Source organism: Erinaceus europaeus, chromosome 13, assembly GCF_950295315.1.
Source record: "Erinaceus europaeus chromosome 13, mEriEur2.1, whole genome shotgun sequence".
Classification (NCBI taxonomy): Eukaryota; Metazoa; Chordata; class Mammalia; order Eulipotyphla; family Erinaceidae; genus Erinaceus; species Erinaceus europaeus.
In genome coordinates this window covers 35,110,846-35,133,575 of record NC_080174.1, presented here as the reverse complement: position 1 = coordinate 35,133,575, position 22,730 = coordinate 35,110,846, and the positions used below count along the sequence as shown (strand labels likewise).

The 22,730-nt window shown below is 38.4% G+C and overlaps 1 protein-coding gene across 2 annotated transcripts in view; it reads right to left on the bottom strand.

The window, feature by feature from the left end:
- The window catches only part of RARS2 (arginyl-tRNA synthetase 2, mitochondrial), a 61,239-nt gene that overhangs the window by 31,471 nt on the left and 7,038 nt on the right, over positions 1-22,730 (bottom strand). For both annotated transcript variants that reach the window (XM_007528709.2, XM_060205497.1), the window contains exons 2-8: positions 22,645-22,718; positions 19,176-19,278; positions 17,376-17,459; positions 15,583-15,680; positions 10,447-10,502; positions 3,279-3,362; positions 722-798 (exon numbers count right to left, since the gene is read on the bottom strand). In XM_007528709.2, coding sequence (XP_007528771.1) covers positions 722-798; positions 3,279-3,362; positions 10,447-10,502; positions 15,583-15,680; positions 17,376-17,459; positions 19,176-19,278; positions 22,645-22,718 — 576 coding nt within the window. The remainder of the gene's footprint in view (positions 1-721; positions 799-3,278; positions 3,363-10,446; positions 10,503-15,582; positions 15,681-17,375; positions 17,460-19,175; positions 19,279-22,644; positions 22,719-22,730) is intronic.

Below are 22,730 nucleotides of genomic sequence, written 5' to 3'. Positions count from 1 at the left end.
AAACTATACCTAGAAAAATACTGTCCCAGGGCTGGTGAAATAGCTCACTGTGATAATGTGCTGCTGTGCCACATGTGCGACTCAGGTTTGAGCCCAATTCATACTGCACTGAAGGAAGTTTTGGTACAGTGGTTTCTTTCACTCTCTCTTCCTCTCTGTCTCCATCTTCAAAAACAAACAAAAAAGAGAAATACTGTTATGAATTAATTTAAACAGTAAATTAAAAAAATAAACAAAAACTTAGATTTGAAAATGGAAAGAGCCCTTTATTAAAATAAAAACAACCTTTTCCATTGTTTTAAGGAATAGTTCTTCTCTAAACTTTTGGTATTAAAAACCGAGTTACAAAAAAAAAAGTTACATAGCTACATAGTACTTTGAAAAAAAAAAGCTGAGATTATTATTATTATTTTTTGACTGCAGGGTTATCACTGGGGCTCGGTGCTGGCACTACGAATCTACTGCTCCTAGAGGACATCTTTTCCATTTTTTTCCCCCATTTTTTTGGATAGGACAAAGAGAAATTGAAAGAAGAGGAATAGATGGGGGGGTAGAAAAACACCTGTAGACCTGCTTGACCACATGTGATACTACCTCCCTGTAGGTAGGGAGTCGGGGGCTGGAACTGGGATCCTTGCATGGGTTCTCGTGTGCTTAATGTGGTGTGTTATCACCTGATCCCACCCTGAGACATTTTTAATATAGTTCCTTGCCAACTTACTTCAAAAAGATGCTGTAATGGATTGGACTGGAGTTTTTCTTCATAGCCAAACAGTTGGAAGCCTGTCCCCAGAAGACCTACCACAATAATCCATAAATGAAAAAAGAAAATACAGAATAGCGGAGAAAAAAAGTGTAACATGGAACAAGTATGGATCTAGAAAAGATCAGCTTCTCATAATAATAGATTTTGAATATACTGCAATGTGTTACAACCTTCTATTGCCCTCTAAAATGATGTAATTCCAATTCAATATATTGAGTTGCAAATACAGTGTATCAAATAGATTGCTGAAATTAATTTCATAGAAATCAGTATACTGAGTCCAGCAAGGATGTATCCTGGGCTAATTTATCTTTGTAATAAGAGTGCCCAGCAACACCACCCAGGCAGACATGAATAAAACAAGTATTTATTGAGCAAACTCAGAAAAGGACATCATAGTGCTAGACAGTGGACACTCAAATTGATGGGAAGTGACTTCAAAACATTATTTTTTGAGACAACTTTTTAAAACAACAACAATAAAAATGAAAACAAAAAAACATCACCAATTTCATTTAAAATTCAACCTAATATGTTTTCCAAAAAACTAATATTGTGTTTTAGTATCCAACTGTTAATTTTCAATAGGGATAGCTGAAACAAGCAAAATTAAAACTCTTCAAAAAAAATGATGGTTATAATAGAAAGATGATGAATCATTAGCCAAAGCAGCCCTTTAGAGAAATAATATTATAATAAAATCCTGCAGTTTAAATTTAATGAATATCGTAACTATACATCTGTCAATGTCTAAATTGGTTAAACTAATATAAATGTATGCCACTTATTAAATCTCAGTGTTGATTGAGCTTAGGCCCTAAGCTTCTGAGTATCAGTTAATTATTACTAACTGCAAGTAGAATTTTAAAATGTGTGGCAAGTTTTCTGTTTTCTCTAAAGTGGGCAGCAAGTTTACTCATAGAAGGTTTCATGTCTACTGTTCTTTAGGGTCTAAAAAAAATAAATAACTGAGTAGATAACATCCATCAATGAAAGTCATGATAGACCTGTCATAGAAAATTTTACTTTATTTCAGTGCTTCTGAAGAAATATTTCAGGCAACTTTAGAACTGTGCTTCATAGAACCTTTAAAATATTATCTTGAGGGCCAGAGAGACGGTTAATCAGTGGACACCAGAATCACATTCCTGAGGCCCCAGAGGTAGCCAACTTCAATCTCTGGCACCACAAACCAGACCATAGCAATCTGTTAATCCTAAAAATTGTGTATTAACCTAGCGTTTCTTAGGGGGTAATCTTGCAAAATAAATCCTGGGTCAGATTCAGTCCTCATTCTGAAAGCCTCTTATCTGCCATGCACTATGGACACAAAAATAATCATCCCAACAGGGGATAGAAGCAAGCAATTAGAAAAGTATTAGAAAAGAGAAGGCCATCTGAATGGAGCTCATGTGAGCTCATGTGAACTGGCAATGTGAGAAGATAAGGATATGTTTGTGTGTCAGAGGATGCTTTACAGAGATTTTACAGAAAAAGGTTTGTATCTTAAAATATATATAGTTGTTGCCATAAATCTTAAATAAAAGATTTATTCTGTCTTCTACCAGTCTTTCAGTACCACAGCAACTTCACTTACCTTGCCTTTACATATTATAACTACCAGTATACTGAACAGGGAGTGATTCACAGTAAGCTCCCAATATTAAGAGAGAATCTGTGGTGCTCAATTGTTTGGGTTTCTTCCCTTCCTCTCTTTTAATTCTTCTTTCTTTTTTTAAAATATTTATTCCCCTTAGTTGCCCCTGTTGTTTTATTGTTATAGTTATTATTGTTGTTGATGTCGTCATTGTTGGATAGGACACAGAGAAATGGAGAGAGGAGGGGAAGACAGAGAGGGGGAGAGAAAGATAAACACCTGCAGACCTGCTTCACTGCTTGTGAAGCAACTCCCCTGCAAGTGGGGAGCTGGGGGCTTGAACCGGGATCCTTAGGCCGATCATAGGCGCTTTGTACGACATGCGCTTAACCCACTGCGCTACTGCCTGACTCCCCTCTTTTAATTCTGACCACCTGCCTCTGTATAACTTAGGAGAGGAGTCAAAGTATCTCACTTTGTTTTCCTCGAGGTCACTGCTCCAGGTTAAAACAAATACCACTTCACAAAGGTTGGCTCTGTGAGGCTGGACCATAGCACTAATTATTAAACTGGCAGGGCTGTGGTTGAGAAAGGCATATTGAGCCACATTTATTCCCTTCCTGTGCAATCATTTCTACATTTAAGTAACAAATATCAACTAACTTTCTTTAATTAAGCTACAAAGTTTGCATATATCAAGTCTTATTTGGAATGTGTGAAATTTCAAAATGTATTACTGTGGAGAGAATTACACTAGTAAATAAAACAAAAAATTTATGCAAGAATCATTAGGGAAATAAATAGTTCAGGTACTACTCCATATAATGAGGTTTTGCTTATATTCTGTCCAGATGATCCAGGGACATATTAAAAGGAATTAAACTTTAACAATGAAATGAAAAACTTCAAACTTACCAAATTGCATGCCCCAATCTCCAAGGTAATTCATTCGTGTTACCTGATGTCCTAAAGCTTCTTTGAGATTCGCTATAAAATTTCCTAGAAGTCAATAAAATATAGTTACTCATTCTTCCTATTCATTTTGGTATAAGAACCTTCTGCTTTTTCTACTGTCAAAGTATAATGCAAAAAATTCCTTTGGCAAAATTCACCATCAGTCTTGTGAAAAAGCACAGTCATTATCGCATTTTATAAGTGCTAAGGAAAGGAAGTAAGGGATCATTCTGGGGGCAGTTACTCTAAAAACTGCCACAGTATTCACAAGAACAGCATTTTCACCAACATAATGGTATTTGGAAACTCATGTTAGAATAACTGCTACTCCAAGTCATTCCACAAACAGAGAATGACGGACTCTCAGTAACTAACAAGAGAGATATAAATTGGTTATGTCCTAAAGAACCTGAGCTATGCTGTTTTTGTTTCCTTTGTCCCTCCTTTCCTCCTTCTCAACTTTTGCAGCCATGGGGGTGGGTGGTGGTGGTGGTGAATCCAGGCTCTCATGAATGTACAATATAGATGAATTGTCACCTCAGCCCAATATCCTATCCTACCCTACTCTGCTCTATCCCTTTCCTTCCTTCTGTCCACCTTCCTCTTTTCCTTCTTTCTCTTTCTTCCTTCCTTCCTTTCTTTATTTTTCCTTCCTTCCTTTCATTTCCCTCCCCTTCCTTCTTTAAGAGAAAGGAAGACATGGAATAAGAGAGAAGAGATAAGAGAAGTACCACAGCATAACTCTACAATTTAGTTTCCCTGGTGCCATACATGGTACTCTGCATTTGGTGTCAGTGTTTGAACCCAGGGCAAGATAAGAGTGCAATTTACTCAGTGAGCTCTCTCCCTATCCCCATACTGTACCCACTCCCATCTAATAACTTTCAATCAGAAAAGCTCTCCTTCTTAAGTGTGCTCCGTAACAACACACAGTGTCCAAGGGTTTCATCTTCTCATACTATAGAAGCTGGGTTAATATTCAACATCAGTTCCACTTTCTTTCTAGTTTTCCCTCACATACAACAGAAAAATTACATTTCCCAGAGCATCTAGCAGTTCAGTTTCCAGAAGTCATTTAGACTTGGGTTATCAGATATGCTTTATGTGAAGGTAGAAATTAAATGGAATGTAATTTTTTTTTCTTTCCCTGACAAGTCATGGAGGTTTTGTTTTCTGTGGTATCACTAACAAAAGTCTTAGTGTCCTATCAAAATTCATGTCCCAAGGGAAATGAAACAGGTCATGGGGGCTGCCCTTTTGCTAGTTTAAATTTCAGATGTCAGGGCAGGACAAGTGACTGTAGTGATTACAGAAACGATTCCTTTAATGACCAAAATTTAAAAAAATATATATTTTATTTTAGTGATAGAGATATAGATAGATAAACCAAAGTACTGTTCAGCTTTGGCTTATGGTGGTACCAGGGACTGAACCTGGGACCTCTAAATTTCAGGCATAAAAGTCTTCTTATATAACCATTATGCTGTCTCCCTTGCCCAATGACCCAAGTTTTATGGCATAATTTTGGAAGTTATGCTTCTTCAGTGCTCTGACCTTTGTAGCTAATATCTTAGAGTAAATACTTGGCTGTTTTATTCTAAAGTAGATCTCATTTCTGCCGCTAACTCTTCACCACTATATACAGCACATACATACATACATTACTGCAGTTATTTCTTTTCTAGTCTCCTTAGTTCTAAACTGTTAATATAGAGGTCCAGCAATAGGAGCTACTGTCATCAGCTGGTACTCAGACTGCATTCTTATTTCTTCCTCTTTGAATTATTATGTTTGGTAAGAGCCTGGATTCACCACCACCACTATGGCCAGGCATGTTTTACCAAGAACAAGGACCCAGGTTTGCCCCTGGTCCCCACCTATAGGGGCAAAGCTTCATGAGTGGTGAAGTTGTGCTGCAGGTGTCTCTCTCTTTCTCTCTCAATTTCTATCAAATAAAATAATGTTTTAGTAAACCTGTTTTAGGGGGCCAGACGGTAACATACTGGGTTAAGTGTACACAGTGTGAAACACAAGGACTGGCTCAGGGATCCTGGTTCGAGCCCTCAGCTCCCCACCTGTAAGGGGGTCACTTCACAAGCGGTGAAGTAGGTCTGCAGGTGTCTTATCTTTCTCCCTCTCTCAATTTCTCTCTGCCCTATCCAACAACAACAGTGGAAAAATGGCCTCCAGGAGCAGTGGATTCGTAGCGTAGACACTGAGCCCCAGCGATAAGATAACCCTGGAGGCAAACAAACAATAAAAAAACTGTTTTAAATAAAAAAAAATTGTTATATTGTACCAAAAGCTACTATCAAACTCTACTCATTGGGCATGAATTCATCAGAAGTCAGAGGCCTCAATTCCAAGCTCTGGCAAAGGAGAACTCCCAGTTTTTCTTAGCACTATTATCATGCAGACTCAACAAAATGACTTAATCTAATTAAATAATTAAGCTATCTAATTTCAAACCTTGCCTCTGATCCTTATTAGCTGTGTGATTTGGAAAAGTAATTTCTGATATGTGAGTTTATTCATCCACAGATAAAAGTTAAGAGTAAGTAGTCTGGCACATATAGCAGTGGAAATTTTGGGGCTTACAAGCATGAGGTCCTGAGCTCAATTTTCCCCACTGCATATGCCAGAGTGCTGCTTTGGCATTTTGAATTTTTTTTTTTTATTTTGGATAAAGATAGACACACACACACACACACACACACACACACACACACACACACACACACACACCTGAAGCACTATTTCATCTCTTGTGAAGTTTTCTTCGGCAGGTGGTCCCTGTAGGTGGGGGCTTGAACCTGGGTCACTGTGCACTGTAAAGTGTGCACTCAACCATGTGAGCCACCACCTGGAACCATGGCCTCTTTATCTCACTGTAGTCTATTTTATCTTGTAAACTAAATAAAATATAATTTTTATAAAATAAAGAGTTAACAGTACTTACCACATAGGGCTGTTGTAAAACTAATAATACATGACAACACTTAAAATAAGTGAGATCTCAATAAATACTATCTCTTTCAAGTCAACATAGTTCCATTAACAAAGGACAAAAACTACATCAAGTTTTACTTATCATCTACTAATGTCAATCCTTTACTTTTGATGTATTCATGAAGCTTTTTTAATAAAGCATAATTCTAGACTCTTTTCACATCAATTCCTATCATTCTCTCTCTTACAAAGCTAATTATGGGGCTGACAAGATAGTTCACTTCAGAAGACACCTGCTTTGCTACACATCTGACCCAAGTTTGGGGGAGGGGCATCATACTGGGAGAAGCTTTGGTGCTATGGTACCTTTCGCTCTCTCCCTCTGTCTCTACTGCTCTATCTAAAAAAAATTAGCCCACAGGAGTGAAACTCTGGTGACAGGAAAAAGAAAAAAAAAAAAAAGCCTAGTTAAGAAATATGAGATTCAAGGGAGACAGCATAATGATGAAGCAAAAAGATTTTTCAACCCTGAGGCTCCAAAGCCCTAGGCTCACTTCTTTTATTTAACTTTTTAAGATAGACCACACACACACACACACACACACACACACACACACACACACACACGCACGAAGAGAAGGCGAGAGGAGGAGAGAGTCACCACAGCACCCAAGCTTTCAAAGTGCTAGGGGCCAGGCTTGAACCAGGGTTAGACACATGGCAAGGCAGCACACTATCCAATCCTGCTATTCTGCACCCCTCCAACCCCATGCTTGATATATTTTATTTTTTAATGAGAGAAAGAGAAATACACACTGCTCAGCACTGGCTTATAGTGGTGCTGGGGACTGAACCCGGAACTTCAGAGACTCAGGCACAAAAGCCCTTTTTGCTTAGCCATTATGCTACTACCCCTGCCCTCAAAGCCCCAGAGTCAATATCCCACACCGTATGCAGCCAGAGCTGAGCTGACCAGTGCCCTGGTTAAAAAAAAAAAAGTCTGCCATGAGGCAGCCAGGTGGTAATATACCCAGTACAGTACACATTACCATCTGCAAGGACTTGGACTCAAGTCACCAGCCCCTACCTGTGGGGGACAATTTCACAAGCAGTGAAACAGTGCTAGAAGTGTCTCTTTCTCCCTCACTAACTCCTCTTTCTCAATTTCTTTCTGTTAGGCAAAAAAAAAAAAAAAAGATGAAGAATAGAAAAAGAGAAAGAAAAAAGGGGGGAAGAACAAAGGCAGCAGGCATATAGTTCCAGTGATAACCCTGTTGGAAGAAAGACAAGGGTGGGGGGGTATATAGCATAATGGTTATGCAAAGAGATACTCGTGCCTGAGGCTCCAAAGGCCCAGGTTCAATCCCCTGTACCACCAAAAGCCAGAGTGGAGGAGTGCTCTGGTTTAAAAAAAAAAAAAAAAAAAAACAACCAAGCAAAAACTCTATCTGGTGAGCTATTTCTCTGGTTTGTTTGTTTGTTTATTTATTTATACGAGGGCACTGCTTAGCTCTAGCTACTGGTGATGATGGGGATCGAACCTATGACATCCCAGATGCAAATCTTGTGTACTGCCACTGCTCCTTATTTTTTTTTATTTTTAAAATAGGCTAAGAAGACAACATAATGAATGGTTCATGCCTGAGGCTCTGAGGTCCCAGTTTCACTTTCCAGCACTACCATAAGCCAAGAGCTGAGCAGTGCTCTGGTGTGTCCACCTGTCTCTCTTTCGTTAAAAGTAAGTAAGTAATAAAATAAGTACTTAAAACAGGATTTATTTCATTAGTGGTTTAATAATGATTAACAAGATTGTGGGATAATAGGGGTACAATTCCACACAATTCCCACCACCAGACTTCCACATCCCATCTGCTCCACTGGAAGCTTCCCTATTCTTTATCCCTCTGGGTGTATGGACCAAAGTGATTTATGGGGTGCAGAAGGTAGGATGTCTGTCTTCTGTAATTGCTTCTCCCCTGCACATGGGCATTGACAGGTTGATCCATATCCCCAGCCTGTTTCTATCTTTCCCTAGTAGGGTAGGGCTTTGAGAAGGTGAGGCTCCGAGTCGGGCGGTAGCACAGCGGGTTAAGCGCACGTGGCGCAAAGCGCAAGGACCTGCATAAGGATCCCGGTTCGAGCCCCCGGCTCCCCACCTGCAGGGGAGTTGCTTCACAAGTGGTGAAGCAGGTCTGCAGGTGTCTCTTTCTCTTCCCCTCTCTGTCTTTCCCTCCTCTCTCGAATTCTCTCTGTCCTATCCAACAACAACAATAAAAAAACAGCAAGGGCAACAAAAGGGAATAAATAAAATAAAAATAAAAGAGAAGGTGAGGCTCTTGGACTCACTATTGAGGTTGTCTGCCCAGGGAAGTCAGGTTGGTGTCAAGGTAAGGATTTATTTATTGATGAAAGAGGAAAGACAAGAGAAAAAAAGGAGGGAGAACCAGAGCATCTCTCTGACACATGCAATGCTAAGAATTGAACTTGAGAAGTCATATTTGAGAGTTCAGTGCTTTAGCTTCAGATTTCTTCAATTCTTGAAGGTATTTAAGCTTATCTTGGAGAAATGTTGAAATATTCTCTTGTGACAACAACAATCCTATGAGTCATTATTTCCTCAATGAAGTGATACTGGAATTGAGGGGGGGAAGACTGAGAGATGCTGTAGACTGAAGATGGAAGAAGAGACAGAGTCAAGGAGCTAAGGAATGCAGGCAGAGTACAAAGAAACAGATTCTCCCCCTAAAACGTCCAGAAGGAACATGACCCTGCTGACACCCTGACTTCAACCCAGTGAATGACATTTTTTTTTGTATTAATTTTTTATTTAAGAAAGGATTAATGAACAAAACCATAAGGTAGGAGGGGTACAACTCCACACAATTCCCACCACCCAATCTCCATAACCCACCCCCTCCCCTGATAGCTTTCCCATTCTCTAGCCCTCTGGGAGCATGGACCCAGGGTCATTGAGGGTTGCAGAAGGTAGAAGGTCTGGGAGTATGGACCGACCAGTCAACGCCCATGTTCAGCGGGGAAGCAATTACAGAAGCCAGACCTTCTACCTTCTGCAACCCTCAGTGAATGATATTTTTTAACCAAATTTATGACTTGTTTAACTGGAAGATAACAAATCTTTGTTAAGTCAAGAAAAAAATATTCAGGTATATGCTATATGACTTTCTCTTAAGCTTGAGATAAAACCCCAAAGTTCCTTCCAATTCTAATACTATACAACTCTAACTTCAGTCTTTAAATTTGATTGCTGCATAAAGTCCTGTCTTTAATGAAAAGTTTAAAGCATACTACACACTGATGTATAGCAGTGATGAAATACTGCAGTATCTCTCTATTAGATTTGCTATGATTTCCAGTCCTGAAACACTACATTCAGCACTCACCTTACTGAGAGTTAGCTTCTTCTTCTTCTTCTTTTTTTTTTTTTTTAAGATTTTTAAAAAGATTTTATTTATTATTAATGGAGAAAGAAAGAACCAGACATCATTCTGGCACATGTACTTGGGGCCTAAAGCTTGAGAGTCCAATGCTTTCTCTACTGTGCCACCTACCAGATGCAGACTTGGCTTCCTTTTAAGAACAAAATATATGAATAAAACAATTGGGGCAATCACTATCGTCCTCACTTAATTATTTTCATTTTTGTATTACTTAGTTCTCCCTGTACATATACATTTTTTAAGTTAGAATTCGATGAAGACAGACTTTTTGGTCTCTGATTGTAGAATTGAGGTTATCAAAGGGGAGTGGATTAGACTGCAGTGATGGAGGGAGTCCAATGGAGGGAGTGAGGGGACACTGGAGCTTAGGTGGGGGAGGGGTGTGGCAATATATTTTGAAGAGCTGTGAAAAAGTTCTGATTTTTAGTTGTTGAGAAGCTTTACAATTTTGTAAACTGAAGGTTCCTCAAAAACAGACAACATTAACTTTCATGAGTTAGAATCATAACATAGCATTTAAGTCTGATTACTGAGATAATCTTTGGTTTATAAATGATTTCTTTCCATTTTAAAGTCAATCTCCCATTTTATATAATATCTAATTATATCAAGCTCAGAAAATTTCAATTTCTCTGATTTTTGTCTTTTGTGACCTAGAACTATCAGATTGTATTATCATACAATGCCCTGAAGGTATTTTCTGTGAAACTAATGACACTTACCTATGATGGTAGAACGCAGATGTCCAACATGAAATTTCTTGGCAACATTAGGTGAACTGCAAGTAATTTTAAAAAGTTATTTTTTCTATTCTAAGAGCAAGAGTTCTAGTTAACTAGGTCATGTCTCCATAGTTTAACACACCGGGGAATAAGAGATTTGGTAATTTAGGGCAAAGATACTAAAGCACTGGAAATTTCTAGCAGTTATATTCGTCCCAAAATCATCCTTAGTAAAACTTACATTGTGACTGTGAAGTAGCACCCAGCAAAGAAGTATCATACTTCGGTGGCAGATGCATTGAAAGATTGATAGCCCAAAATTCAGGCAGTGAGGAAGGACTTTCTTATGAACATATGAAAAACCATTCAGTTCCATGCCACTCAGCCAGGCTCTTGCCACTGCAGCTAGTCATCAGTCTTACATCATGTGGCCCACCCATTCCAGTCCAGTTTGGCTGCTTATGCTATTGCTGCCTGTCCCAGCTCAGCCACTGCCACTGCTTGGCTACCTCCATAGGAAATGACTTGGTCAAGTATGGCTACCGCTGTTGCCACCACCTAGTCAGGCTTGACTATGCCTCTATCTCTGCCATTACAGCGTCACTGCTGCTACCAACTGCAATCAAGTCTCTGTTACTACTGCCTTGATGGTTCAACTACTTTTACAGTTATTTGCCCACCAGTCTCAAGACCAGCTCTGCCTCTATCACAACTCTGTGTCCACAAGTTCACAGTAGGAGTAAGGTTGGGGGGGAGAAGGGAAGCAAAAGCAGTAAGGCAAATGTCAATTGCAAAATGCTGAAAGTAGATATTGTGGAACTAAGTACATTGAGACCAAGGAGGTGAAGGTAGAGAAGCAACCCCATTGGTGTACAGAGTCATAGTCTATTCCATAGTCTATTCCCCCACCAGTTTGTGTTACACCTGCAGCCTTGAACTTCTCATCTGGCAGATTGCTGGCAATATAACCTCAGCCAGGCACTTGTGAATACAAATCTTTGGTCACTGTCCAGACCTGCTCAAGCATAGACTATTGATACTGTTCTTCAGAGAGCATTAAACACAATGGGAGGACAAGAGGTAATCACCTGTAATAATGAACCAAGACAGCTTGGGGGCAAGCCTGTGGCACACCTGGTAAAGTGCAACATGGACTCAAGGCCCTACACCCACTCACAAGAAGGGAGATTCATAAGTGACAGAACAATATTGTCAGCATCTCTTTATTTTTCTGTTTCTATTAGAAAGAAAAAAAAAAGTGTAAGGGTGGGGGGAGAATGGCCACCAGGGGTGGTGGAGTTGTGAGCAGACTTTGAACCCCTGAAATAATCTCACAGCAGCAACAACAAAAGTCAGGAGGCAGGGCAGTAGCAAAGTGGAAAGTGAAGTGCAAGAACCGGCCTAAGGATCCAACAAGCAGTGAAGCAGGTCTGCAGGTATCTTAACTTTTGCTCCCCTGCTTTGTCTTCCCCTCATCTACTATTTCTCTTTGCTCTATCCAATAACAACAGCAATGGCAACAACAATAACAATGGCAACAAAATAGAGAAAATGGCCTCAATCCACTGGACCACCATAAGCCAGAGCTGAGCGATGTTCTGATAAAAAACAAAGGGCCAGGTGGTGGCACATGTCGTTGAGCGCACATGATATAATGTGTAAGCACCCAGGTTAAAGCCCTAGTCCCTACCTATTGGGGGAAAGCTTTGTGAATGGTAAAGCAGTACTGCAAGGTGTCTCTGTTTCTCTTGCTCTCTACCTCCCCCTTCCCTCTCTGTTATCTGGCTGTATCTATCCAATAAATAAATATGATTTTAAAAAACCACAAACAAACACAGCAGAGGGAAACATCAGCATAAAGACAGACACCAAAAGTAGAGAGCAGGAAGATACAGTAGAGGAACTAGCCCACACCCATCCCCACCTCCTAAAAATAAAGGAGAGGAAAAAAAAAAGTACTACAAAGATAATGAGAGTATTAGAACATCAAGAAGAACAATATTACATAGCAGGGTTGCAAGAAGGAGAAAAGAGAATGAAACAGAATTCATACTGAAGAAATATTAGAATATTATTATGAGAATTTCCCCTCAAATAAAGAAGGGGATAGACTTCTAAGGTCTACAAAGCTTGACTGTGATCTTATCTGAACAAAACAGGGAAGTTGAATTTTCAGGGAAGAGAGGTGACAGCATTTGATTTCAGGTTTTCCACCACTATCAGATGGAACCCAAGACTATGATGAGATGTCACCTGCCCTAACACATCATCACACCGATCCTGGAACTAACAATATGGCAACCAATACTGTTTCTGGAAGGTAGTAAATGTTTCACAAATTTCAGCCTGGGAACTTACTTAATTTATCATCATCATCATCATCATCATCTCAATTTAGGGAACAAGTTCTTGATTGCAGCAATTATATCTCTTGCTTTTTAGGGGAAAGTTACCTGATTCATTTAAGATACCATCCTCCCCCCTTTTAAATTCTCTTTTTCCACCATTGTCATGCCTATAAAAAATTCCATCAGTTTTGATCACATTCCCCACCAGTCTGTCTCTCTTTGCCGTCACAGGCAAAGCATCCAGCATCTAGAAAACTTCCAAAGGAAAGAGTAACTAACTCTGAGTTCACAGCAACATCAAGTAGAAAACAACAGAAAGGAAAGATAGTAGCTGGGAGATGGAGATGGGTTCTACCCTTGTGAGCATTCACAAACTCACTTATGTTCTAGCTTTCTCTAATAAAAATAAAAATAAAGGAAGGAGGGACAAATGAATACCAAAATAAACCAAGACTAAAAAAAAAAGCCTACAGAGTGTTAAATCAAACAGAACAGGTTGCTTTAAGATATTTTTTCTTTAAGAATTAACCAAAAAGGAACATTTATATGAGAAAGACAAGAGGTCTTGGTCTTTAAAGCTTGGCTGGGGAGGAAGGATGGCAAAAGTGAAGTGAAAAATGGGGAAGAACATGTTAAAACTAAGCAGTGATAGCAATTTTTCAAGTTTCAAAATGTGCAGTGGTATTGTTTCAAAGACGAATGCATGGTAATAGATATTATATGTGCGACTAGTCTTCCTTCACTGTTCAGCTAGGACTGAAAAGTATAGTACTGAAATGTGCGCCCCTCCCCCTCCACCCCCATAGTACAGGTGTTTTGCATCAATATAAAGATATGTATGGGGCCAGGGAAAAAACTCACTTGGATAGTGTACCTGCTTTGCCATGCATGCAGTCCAAGTTTAAGTCCAGCTCCTACCAGGTTGGAGGAAGCTTTGGTACTGTGGTGTTTTTCTGTCTCTGTCTCTTTCTATCTGAAAAAGTCAGCCTGGAGCAGTGAGGCCACAGGACATAATAATAATAATAAAAAAGATAGGTATGAATGAAAAAATTAAGAGATCATCACAAACTTTTTGTTACCCTTGCCGTTAAGAGATGTAGCCTTCCCTCTCCCCCCCCCCCACCCCAGTGACTTACACTTACTAGCAGAAAATTGATGATGTGACAGAAGCATAGTGTGGTGTGATTTTTTTTTTTAATTGTCTTGGAGTCTTGAACATCTTTGTAAAGACCTTATTAAAAAGGACTATGTGTGTGTTCCGAGAGGTGGTGCAGTGGATGAAGCATCGGACTTTCAAGTATGAGGTCCTCAGTTCAATCCCCAACAGCACATGTACCAAAGCGATGTCTGGCTCTTTCTCTCTCCTCCTATGTTTCTCATTACGAAAAAAAAAAAAATATATATATATGAGCCACCTGAATGTTTAGACCTCACAGAATTTATAGTTGACCAGAGTTGCATAAGTAATTTATTAATTCAATTACTGTAACATTCTTAATATGGTAGTTACTATTACCTCTGCCTTAAGTAACAATTAAAATTAAAAAGTACTAGTAGTTCTAAAAAAAAAAAAAAGAAAATTGGCTAAAGAGAGTGGAGGTAGATAACATAACAGTTATGCAAAGAGACTCTCATGCTTGAGGCTCCAAAGTCCCAGATTCAATTCCCCCCACACAACCATACATTAGAGCTGAACAATACTCAGGACAGACAACCCCACCAATGTGTCTTGCAGCCCCACTTTCCCAGACCAATGCCCCACTAGGGAAAGAGTATGGATCGACCTGTCAACACCTATGTTCATCGGGGAAGCAATTACAGAAGCCAGACCTTCCATCTTCTGCATCCCATAATGACCTTGGGTCCATACTCCCAGAAGGATAAAGAATAGGAAAGCTATCAGGGGAGGGGAGGGGATGCGGAGTTCTGATGGTGGGAATTGTATGGAATTGTACCCCTTTTATCCTATGGCTCTGTCAGTGTTTCCTTTTTATAAATAAATTTTTAAAAAGGCAGGGGAGAAAGTATAATAATTATGTGAAAAGACTTTTATGTTTAAGGCTCCCAAATTCCAGGTTCAATCCTATTATTATTATCCATATATATCCATATTATCCATAAGTCAGAGCTGAGCAGTGCTCTGACCTCTCTCTCTCCCTCTCTCATTGAAATCAAAACAAACTGAAAAAAAATGGAATTTAAAAATGGTCAAAGAGGTGGCGCAGTACTATGAAATAAAATTTGAATGAGTGAGGGCCTGAGTATAATATCTAGGACTGCACATGAATGATGCTGTCTCTCTCGCTCTCATAAAACACACTTTGTTTTTTGCCACCATAATTATCAATGGGGCTCAGTGCCTGCATAAGGACTCCAATACTAATAGCAGTTTCTTTATTTTTTAATTCCCCTCTTTATTTTCTGATAGACACATACAGAAAAAGAGAGGAAAGAGAGGAAGGGAAAGAGGAACACTGCTGCTCTACCACTTGTGAAGCTCCCCTCCTTGCAGGTGGGGAACCAGACCTTGCATAAGCTAATGTGTGGGCTCTACTACATGTGCCACAGACCAGCCACTTCAAATTTTTTAAAAGAATAAAAATGTAATTAACATTAGGGTTTCAAAAGTAGGGTCCCTTTAATGGCTTAATGATCACTATACTGTGATTTTTAATATAATTTCAATGATTTTCAATTTTTCCAAATGCAGTTTCTAGAGACCCGAGCAATAATGGTAAATCATTTATCATTATTGATTAAACAACACATGAGATGGTTAATCACTCACCTGAATTCAACCACAATCTTTTTCTGAGGAAGACCAGAGAAGAGTTCACTTCTAAATCCATACTTTGAACCATCTTCTTTTACTTGTTGTAACACTGTCTGAAAAAGTTAAAAAAAAAAAAAGGTATTTAATGACAAAAAACCCCAGAAATTTTCTTGATTTTTTTGTTCTATGGAACTCAGAGCCTCACAGCATTATCAGTGGCACCAATGTCTCTAGTTGGTAATGTTAGTCAGAACAGTACTAGCTTGAGTTAACACTTATGGGAGTGGTTTCTACCCTTTTGTATTTTGTGCCTTTTTATCTGTAGAAGGGACAATAATGTAGGTATTTTATAGATGAAAGAAACCAAAATTTAGAGAAGTTAAAAAACTGCAAAACTAGAAGCAGTATCTATTGATAGTATTTACTGAATGCATATTATGTATCAGGCATTGTTCTAAATATTTTGTATGTATTAACTTGTACAATGTTAAAAAATACCCTAAGAGTTAAGTTTCATTTGTACATATGAGGAAACAGAAGCAATAACAAGTTAACAAATTTCCCAAGGTCATACTGATATTAAGCTGTATAGGGAAAAATTTTTTGCTCCCCCTGTTTAACTTAGTAGTACCACCGCTGCTACTTTTGTGGTATCGATGATTATAAATAGTGCTGAAAAGCAAATAAATTATAATTCAAAGGTTACATAAGTAAAACACAAAGAAGTCAAATCTCTTGAAAACTGCTGGGGGTTGGGCAGTAGTGCAGCGGGTTAAGCACACGTGGCACAAAGTGCAAGGAACGGCGTAAGAGGTTCAAGCCCCCGGCTCCCCACCTTCAGGGGAATCATTTCACAGGCGGTAAAGCAGGTCTGCAGGTGTCTATCTTTCTCTCTCCTTCTCTGTCTTCCCCTCCTCTCTCCATTTCTCTCTGTCCTATCCAACAACGAACAACATAAACAACAACAATAATAACCACAACAACAAGGGCAACAAAAGGAGGAAAAAAAATGGCCTACAGGAACAGCAGATTCATGGTGCAGGCACCGAGCCCCAGCAATAACCCTAGAGGGGAAAAAAAAAAAGATAACTGCCAATACACATGCCAGGTTATTATTTTTTATTTTAATTTTATTTATTTTTATAAGAGGGAGAAAGACATCTGCAGCACTATTCCACCACTCATGAAGCTTCCCCCTACAGGTGGGGACTGGGCTCAGGAACCAAGTCCTCAGGCAAGGTAATAAGTATTCTACTGGATGTGCGACCACTTGGTGCATTAAAAGACACATCCTTATAGCTCTATTAAAAGGCACATCCTCATAGTTTCTTCTGTATAAATCTTTTGCTTCTGATTATTGAATTCCAGAAAGCAGAAAGAGGGAGAAAGTGAGAATCAGAATGTAGTACCTTTCTTATACTCAATACATTCAATTAACTCAATTTAATAATAGTTATCTCACTTATTACACACCAGGCATTGTGCTAGGAACTGAGGAAAAAAAAAGGTAACATAACCCTGAATGAAAATTAGAGCTTAAAGGGCAATACATATTAATTAAATTATAAAAATCTAAGATAGTTAATATGATAGTTCTGAGAAGGATCCTATGATAATATAAATGTAAGGGCCTGAACACACTGGTAAGGAAATATCAGTAGCTGATCAGTAAGAGTTAACTCGAGTGACAATAGAATGAGATCAGAATGTGTAAAGGTTTAAGGCAAAAAGACAAGGAAGAAATTTAAGAACTAGGAAAAGTACCAAAGCTAAAGCAGAGTGAGTAGGTGGAAATACCTCATTCTTACCTTTGTTAATAGTTCTCTGTTAATTTTGAATTTTACAGTTCCTTGGCCAGCACTGATTTCACTCACTACTGTATCACATTGTAGCTGAAAAGACAACAAGTAAAATAGGTATGTTATAATATAGGTCCAGTGAAATTGGTAGTACTAATACTATCAAATTGGCATCAAATGGATCTGGGAGGGGGCTTGCTGTCTCTTCAATTCCATCTTTGTGTTCAAGTAAGTGTGTTCTTTTCTTGATAGAATGCCACTCTGTGTTCTTTGGAATCTTTTTTATTTCGCTCACCTTAATTTCTTCATCTTATTAAATCCCCAACCTTTATATTCCAACAAATAAATGCATTGCTGATACACTCACAGAACTTGAGCAGATACTTCCTGTGACAAATGAGTTGTGTTCTTTGGAATCTTTTTTAGTTCGCTCACCTTAATTTCTCCATCTTATTAAATCCCCAACCTTTACATTCTACCTATTGTCTACCCCTCTCCCCTTTTTCTTCTTTTGACTTTTTTTTTTTTTTTTAAAGATCTTTATTTACTGGATAGAGACAGGCAGAAGTTGAGAGGGAAGGGAGAAACAGAGAGGGAGAGAGACAGAGAGACACCTGCAATACTGTTTCACCACGCTTTCCCCTTGCAGGTGGGGACTGGAGGCTCAAACCTGGGTCCTTGCGCACTGTAACAAGTGCGCTCAACCAGGTACACCACCACCTGGCCCCTCTTCTTTGAAAAAAAAGAAAGAAACTGAGAAGGAAGGGGGACATGAGAGAGAAAGCAAGACACCTGCAATACTGCTGCACCCACTGCAGGTAGGGACTGAGTACCTGAATCCAGGTCCTTGAGCACAGCGATGTGTATGCTCTACCAGGTCATCTGGCTCCATAATACTATACCCATTCTCTAGATGTCTCTTTTATTTTTTTGATAGTGAGTGACTGTCATTGTTTCAATTATTTTTTCCCCATTTCATTCTCAGCATTACTACTCCAGGCTAACTTTTTCATTTAGATAAATGGATGGAAAAAGAAAGAGAAGGAGGAGGATATGGAGGAGGAAGAGAGGGAGAAGGAAAGGGAGAGGGAGAGAGGCAGAGCACAAGCACACCATAGCACCAAAGAAGTTTTCTCTGATGTGGTGGGGACCAGACTTGAACCAGGGTTGCATGCATGGTAAAGAAAGTGCATTATCAAACCAAGCTATTTTGCTGGCCCTCACTGTTGCCATTCTTTATTTAAACCTACTAGAAAAAAATACCTGGGCCAACATTTGTTTTTTTCTGATGGCAATACACTAACAACTTAGACGTGGTCATTCTCCATAATCCCTTCAATTACAATTTTTCAATACCAAACTCATCAAAGAAATCAAAAATGAAAAGAGGTTTATTACATCATCTAAGTACTTCTCAGCAATCATAGTTCTATTTGTATCTAATCACGTTCACTCATGTTTTAATATCCATCTTCTCAAAAACTCATTTAAAAAATTATAACACATTTCTCTAATTTATTAAATCCTTCCTCCTAAATCTAGAAGTCCATTCAGTGCCAACATGTAAATTTAATTAACACTTCAGTCTTCTTGCAAATAATGAATCAAAAATAGTGTCATTTCATGAGGAATGCATTCTACTAATTTGAAGAAAAAAAATAATCACCCTGACCTCATGGTTAAAATTAGTTTAAATTATATTCCCCAAAGAAATACTATTAAACTCACTATTATGGCTGATAATCTGCATAGTATTTTTTTTAGTAACTTTATTATAATGTAAATAAGAAATAACAGTGCTAAAATTACCTTTTCTGCCAGTCTCAGGGCTTTCTCTTGAATATTTGGTCTTGAATAGCCATTGTTGTTTTCTGATAAAGAATCTACAGAAAGCTGAAAATCAGCTACTTCTCTAAAGGTATAAATTAAAATAAAAAAGACTGCTGTTACTTTCAAAACATTACTAGTGTAACAAAAAGACTAATCACCATAAAGTTTCCACATTGATATAATTTTATCAGAAGGTGTTAAATTTATAAATGACTTATTCATTTAATGAGAAAAAGAGAGAAAGCAAGAGAAAGGACCAGAACATCTCTCCAGCATATGCAATGCTAGAAACTGAACTTGAGACTATATGCTTGAGAGATAAAACACTTTACCTATTGTGCCACATCCCTGGCCAAAGGAGATGTTAAATTTAAAAAATATAAAAAGGCAGAAATATTATCAAGTTGTTTAGATTTTACCTTTTATCCTTTTATAAAGGTGTTTTTTTTTTTTAATCTATTTCTTACATGTAGTTTTACGAAATCTTTATGAATTAAGTAGAGTAGCAACCTTACTTTATCATCTGTGAAAATCAATGCCTGGTAAGCTAAATGTCTCCCTTAAAGTCCTATTGCACTTAAAAATTAGACTCATAAAAACAAAAAACAAAAAAAATTTAGGCCTCTTGACCTCTTCTGCAATGTTTCCTCAGCTAATAGAAGCACTTCTTTCTTTCAAGTTCATTTATTTAACTGCAAATGACCAAAGCAAAACTATTTGTTATTATTATTTTAGACACAAAGAGGCAGAGAGAGAGTGACAGAGACCACAGCACTCAAGCTTTCTTCAATATGATGGGGGCCAGACTAAAACTTAGGTCACAAACATGCCAAAGTAACACAATACACAAGTGAGATATTTTAACAGCCCTAAAGCAAAAATATTTTTAGAGGCCAGTGAAGTAGCTCAGGAGGTAGAGCATAGGACTTACATCAATGAAGCTTTATTTCTAGTATATATTCTGATCTTGTCTTTCTTAAAAAGACAAAATAGTGAATCTTTTTAAAAAATGTTTTAACCTGGGTGGTCCAGGAGGTAGCACAGTGGATAAAAAGCACTGGGCACTCAAGCATGAGGTCCTGAGTTCAGTCCCCGGCAGCACATGTACCAGAGTGATATCTGGTTCTTTCTCTCTCCTCCTATCTTGCTCATGAATAAATAAGATTTACACACACACAAAAAAAATGTTTTAACCTGGTAAGATGTGCAGTGGGTAGAGCAATGGACTTTTATGCTTGAGGTTCTGAGCTTAATTCCTAGCAGTGCATAGCAGGACATGGATACTGCTCTGGTAGTTTCTTTCTACCTCCCTCTTGTTAATAAGTAAATACATCTTTAAAAATATTTTGGGGGAGCTGGGCAGTAGCTCAGAGGGTTAAGCTCACGTGGCTCAAAGCACAAGGATCAGCGAAAGGATTCTAGTTTGGCTCCCCGCCTGCAGGGTATCTTTCTCTCCCCCTCTGTCTTCCCCTCCTCTCTCCATTTCCCTCTGTCCTATCTAACAACAACAACATTAATAATAATAATTATTACAACAACAATAAAAAACAACAAGGGCAGCAAAAGGGAAAATAAATATTTAAAAAATTATTTAAAAAATATTTGGGGCTGAGTGGTGGTGCACATGGTTGAGTGCATATGCTACAGCACTCAAGGACTTGGGTTCATGTCCCCAGTACCCACCTTTTTTTTAAGACAGAAAGATACATTTAAAGGAAAAAAGAATTAAAACATATGTACTTGCTAGTATCAATTTTCTTACTATATAGTAAGACTATTTGAGACTTCTTATTGTTATTAAAAACATATAAGAAAGATAACATCTAGACTATGAAAACTCCAGCTGTCAAAAACATCCATCCTGACCTTGAAAAAGTCATGTTGAGTGAAATAAGTCAGAAACAGAAGGATGAATATGGGATGATCTCACTCTCAGGCAGAAGTTGAAAAACAAGATCAGAAAAGAAAACACAAGTAGAACCTGAAATGGAATTGGCATATCGCACCAAAGTAAAAGACTCTGGGGTGGGTGGGTGGGGAGAATACAGATCCATGAAGGATGATAAATGACATAGTGGGGGTTGTATTGTTAAATGGGAAACTGGGGAATGTTATGCATGTACAAACTATTGTATTTACTCTTGAATGTAAAACATTAATTCCTCAATAAAGAAACAAAACAACAAAAAAAATCCATCCTGAAGGAAAATGGGCAGGGAGTAGATCAAATATACCCTATAGTGTCTTTTTTATGCATTTAAAAAAATATATTTATTTATTTATTTATTCTCTTTTGTTGCCCTTGTTGTTTTATTGTTGTCGTCATTGTTGGATAGGAGAAAGAAATGGAGAGAGGAGGGAAAGATAGAGAGGGGGAGAGAAAGATAGACACCTGTAGACCTGCTTCACTGCTTGTGAAACGACTACCCTGCAGGTGGGGAGCTGGGGGTCCGAACCCGGGTCCTTGTACTTTGTGCCACCTACGCTTAACCTGCTGTGCTACTGCACCATATAGTGTCTTAATGTCACCATTATTTGACTGGGAGAGTATTTCGTTTTATCCAAGTACCAATTTTTTTTTGGTCAAATGATAAATAAGTATAAATTAAAACAACCCAAATTTATAAAGAGGTAGGTATTTCTTTGTATACATGAAACTAATAGTTATATGATTAGTCCTAACCAATAGCTTTCTATCATAGGATCCTCAAAGGAACATTTCCTCCCCTCACACGCAAACTTCCTAAGTCCAGGTAAACATGGCACAACTACAACAGTATTAAAACATCAGATAGGCATATATGCCTCTAAGATCCCTTCGAAAGTCATGATCCCAAAGGAAGTGAACTGGCTGGCATGGCCTTGGAGAGACAGATGAACTGTGAGTTTGATAAATTGGAGTGGATAATACTAATACTAATAACAATAGCAACAACGAATAGTCATAGTAGTGTAGTAGTGGTGGTGGTGGTAACAATTCTCAGTGCACAGGTTATAGGGCAGTTTTGCAAGAAATAGTGAACATGCTAAAACAGAATTTGGAAAATGAAATGGCAAATACTAAAGTCTTATACTATGCAACTAATCCTGCTTACCTTGGTTCTTAACAATAATCACTTAAAATAGTTTTGTCTTAGGAGAAAAATCACAGAAAATCTACTCTGACCCAGATCAGAATCCATGAGGCGAGAAGATTTAGTGGTCTTGGGCCCTCCTCATTCTGTTCAATATTTACCCAAGAATCCACCTCCGAGATTTCCAGACACACTTTTTCCCCAGCAGAGGTGGGGACCTACATAATCTTTGCTACTCCCCCGTGTTCACATTATTGATGTTTTGTTTTGTTTTTTCAGATGATGTTTTAATTACCTGAGAAGAACACAGTGGTGGGAGAATTTTCCTCTAGCCCCCCAACGTAAGCAGTATGTTAGACAATTATATACTTAACTCTTTCTTTGAAACTGGAACTGCAGATATTGACTTGATCAAGTTTTCTGGAGGAAGATCCAACACTCTGGAAAGCTAAAAATCATA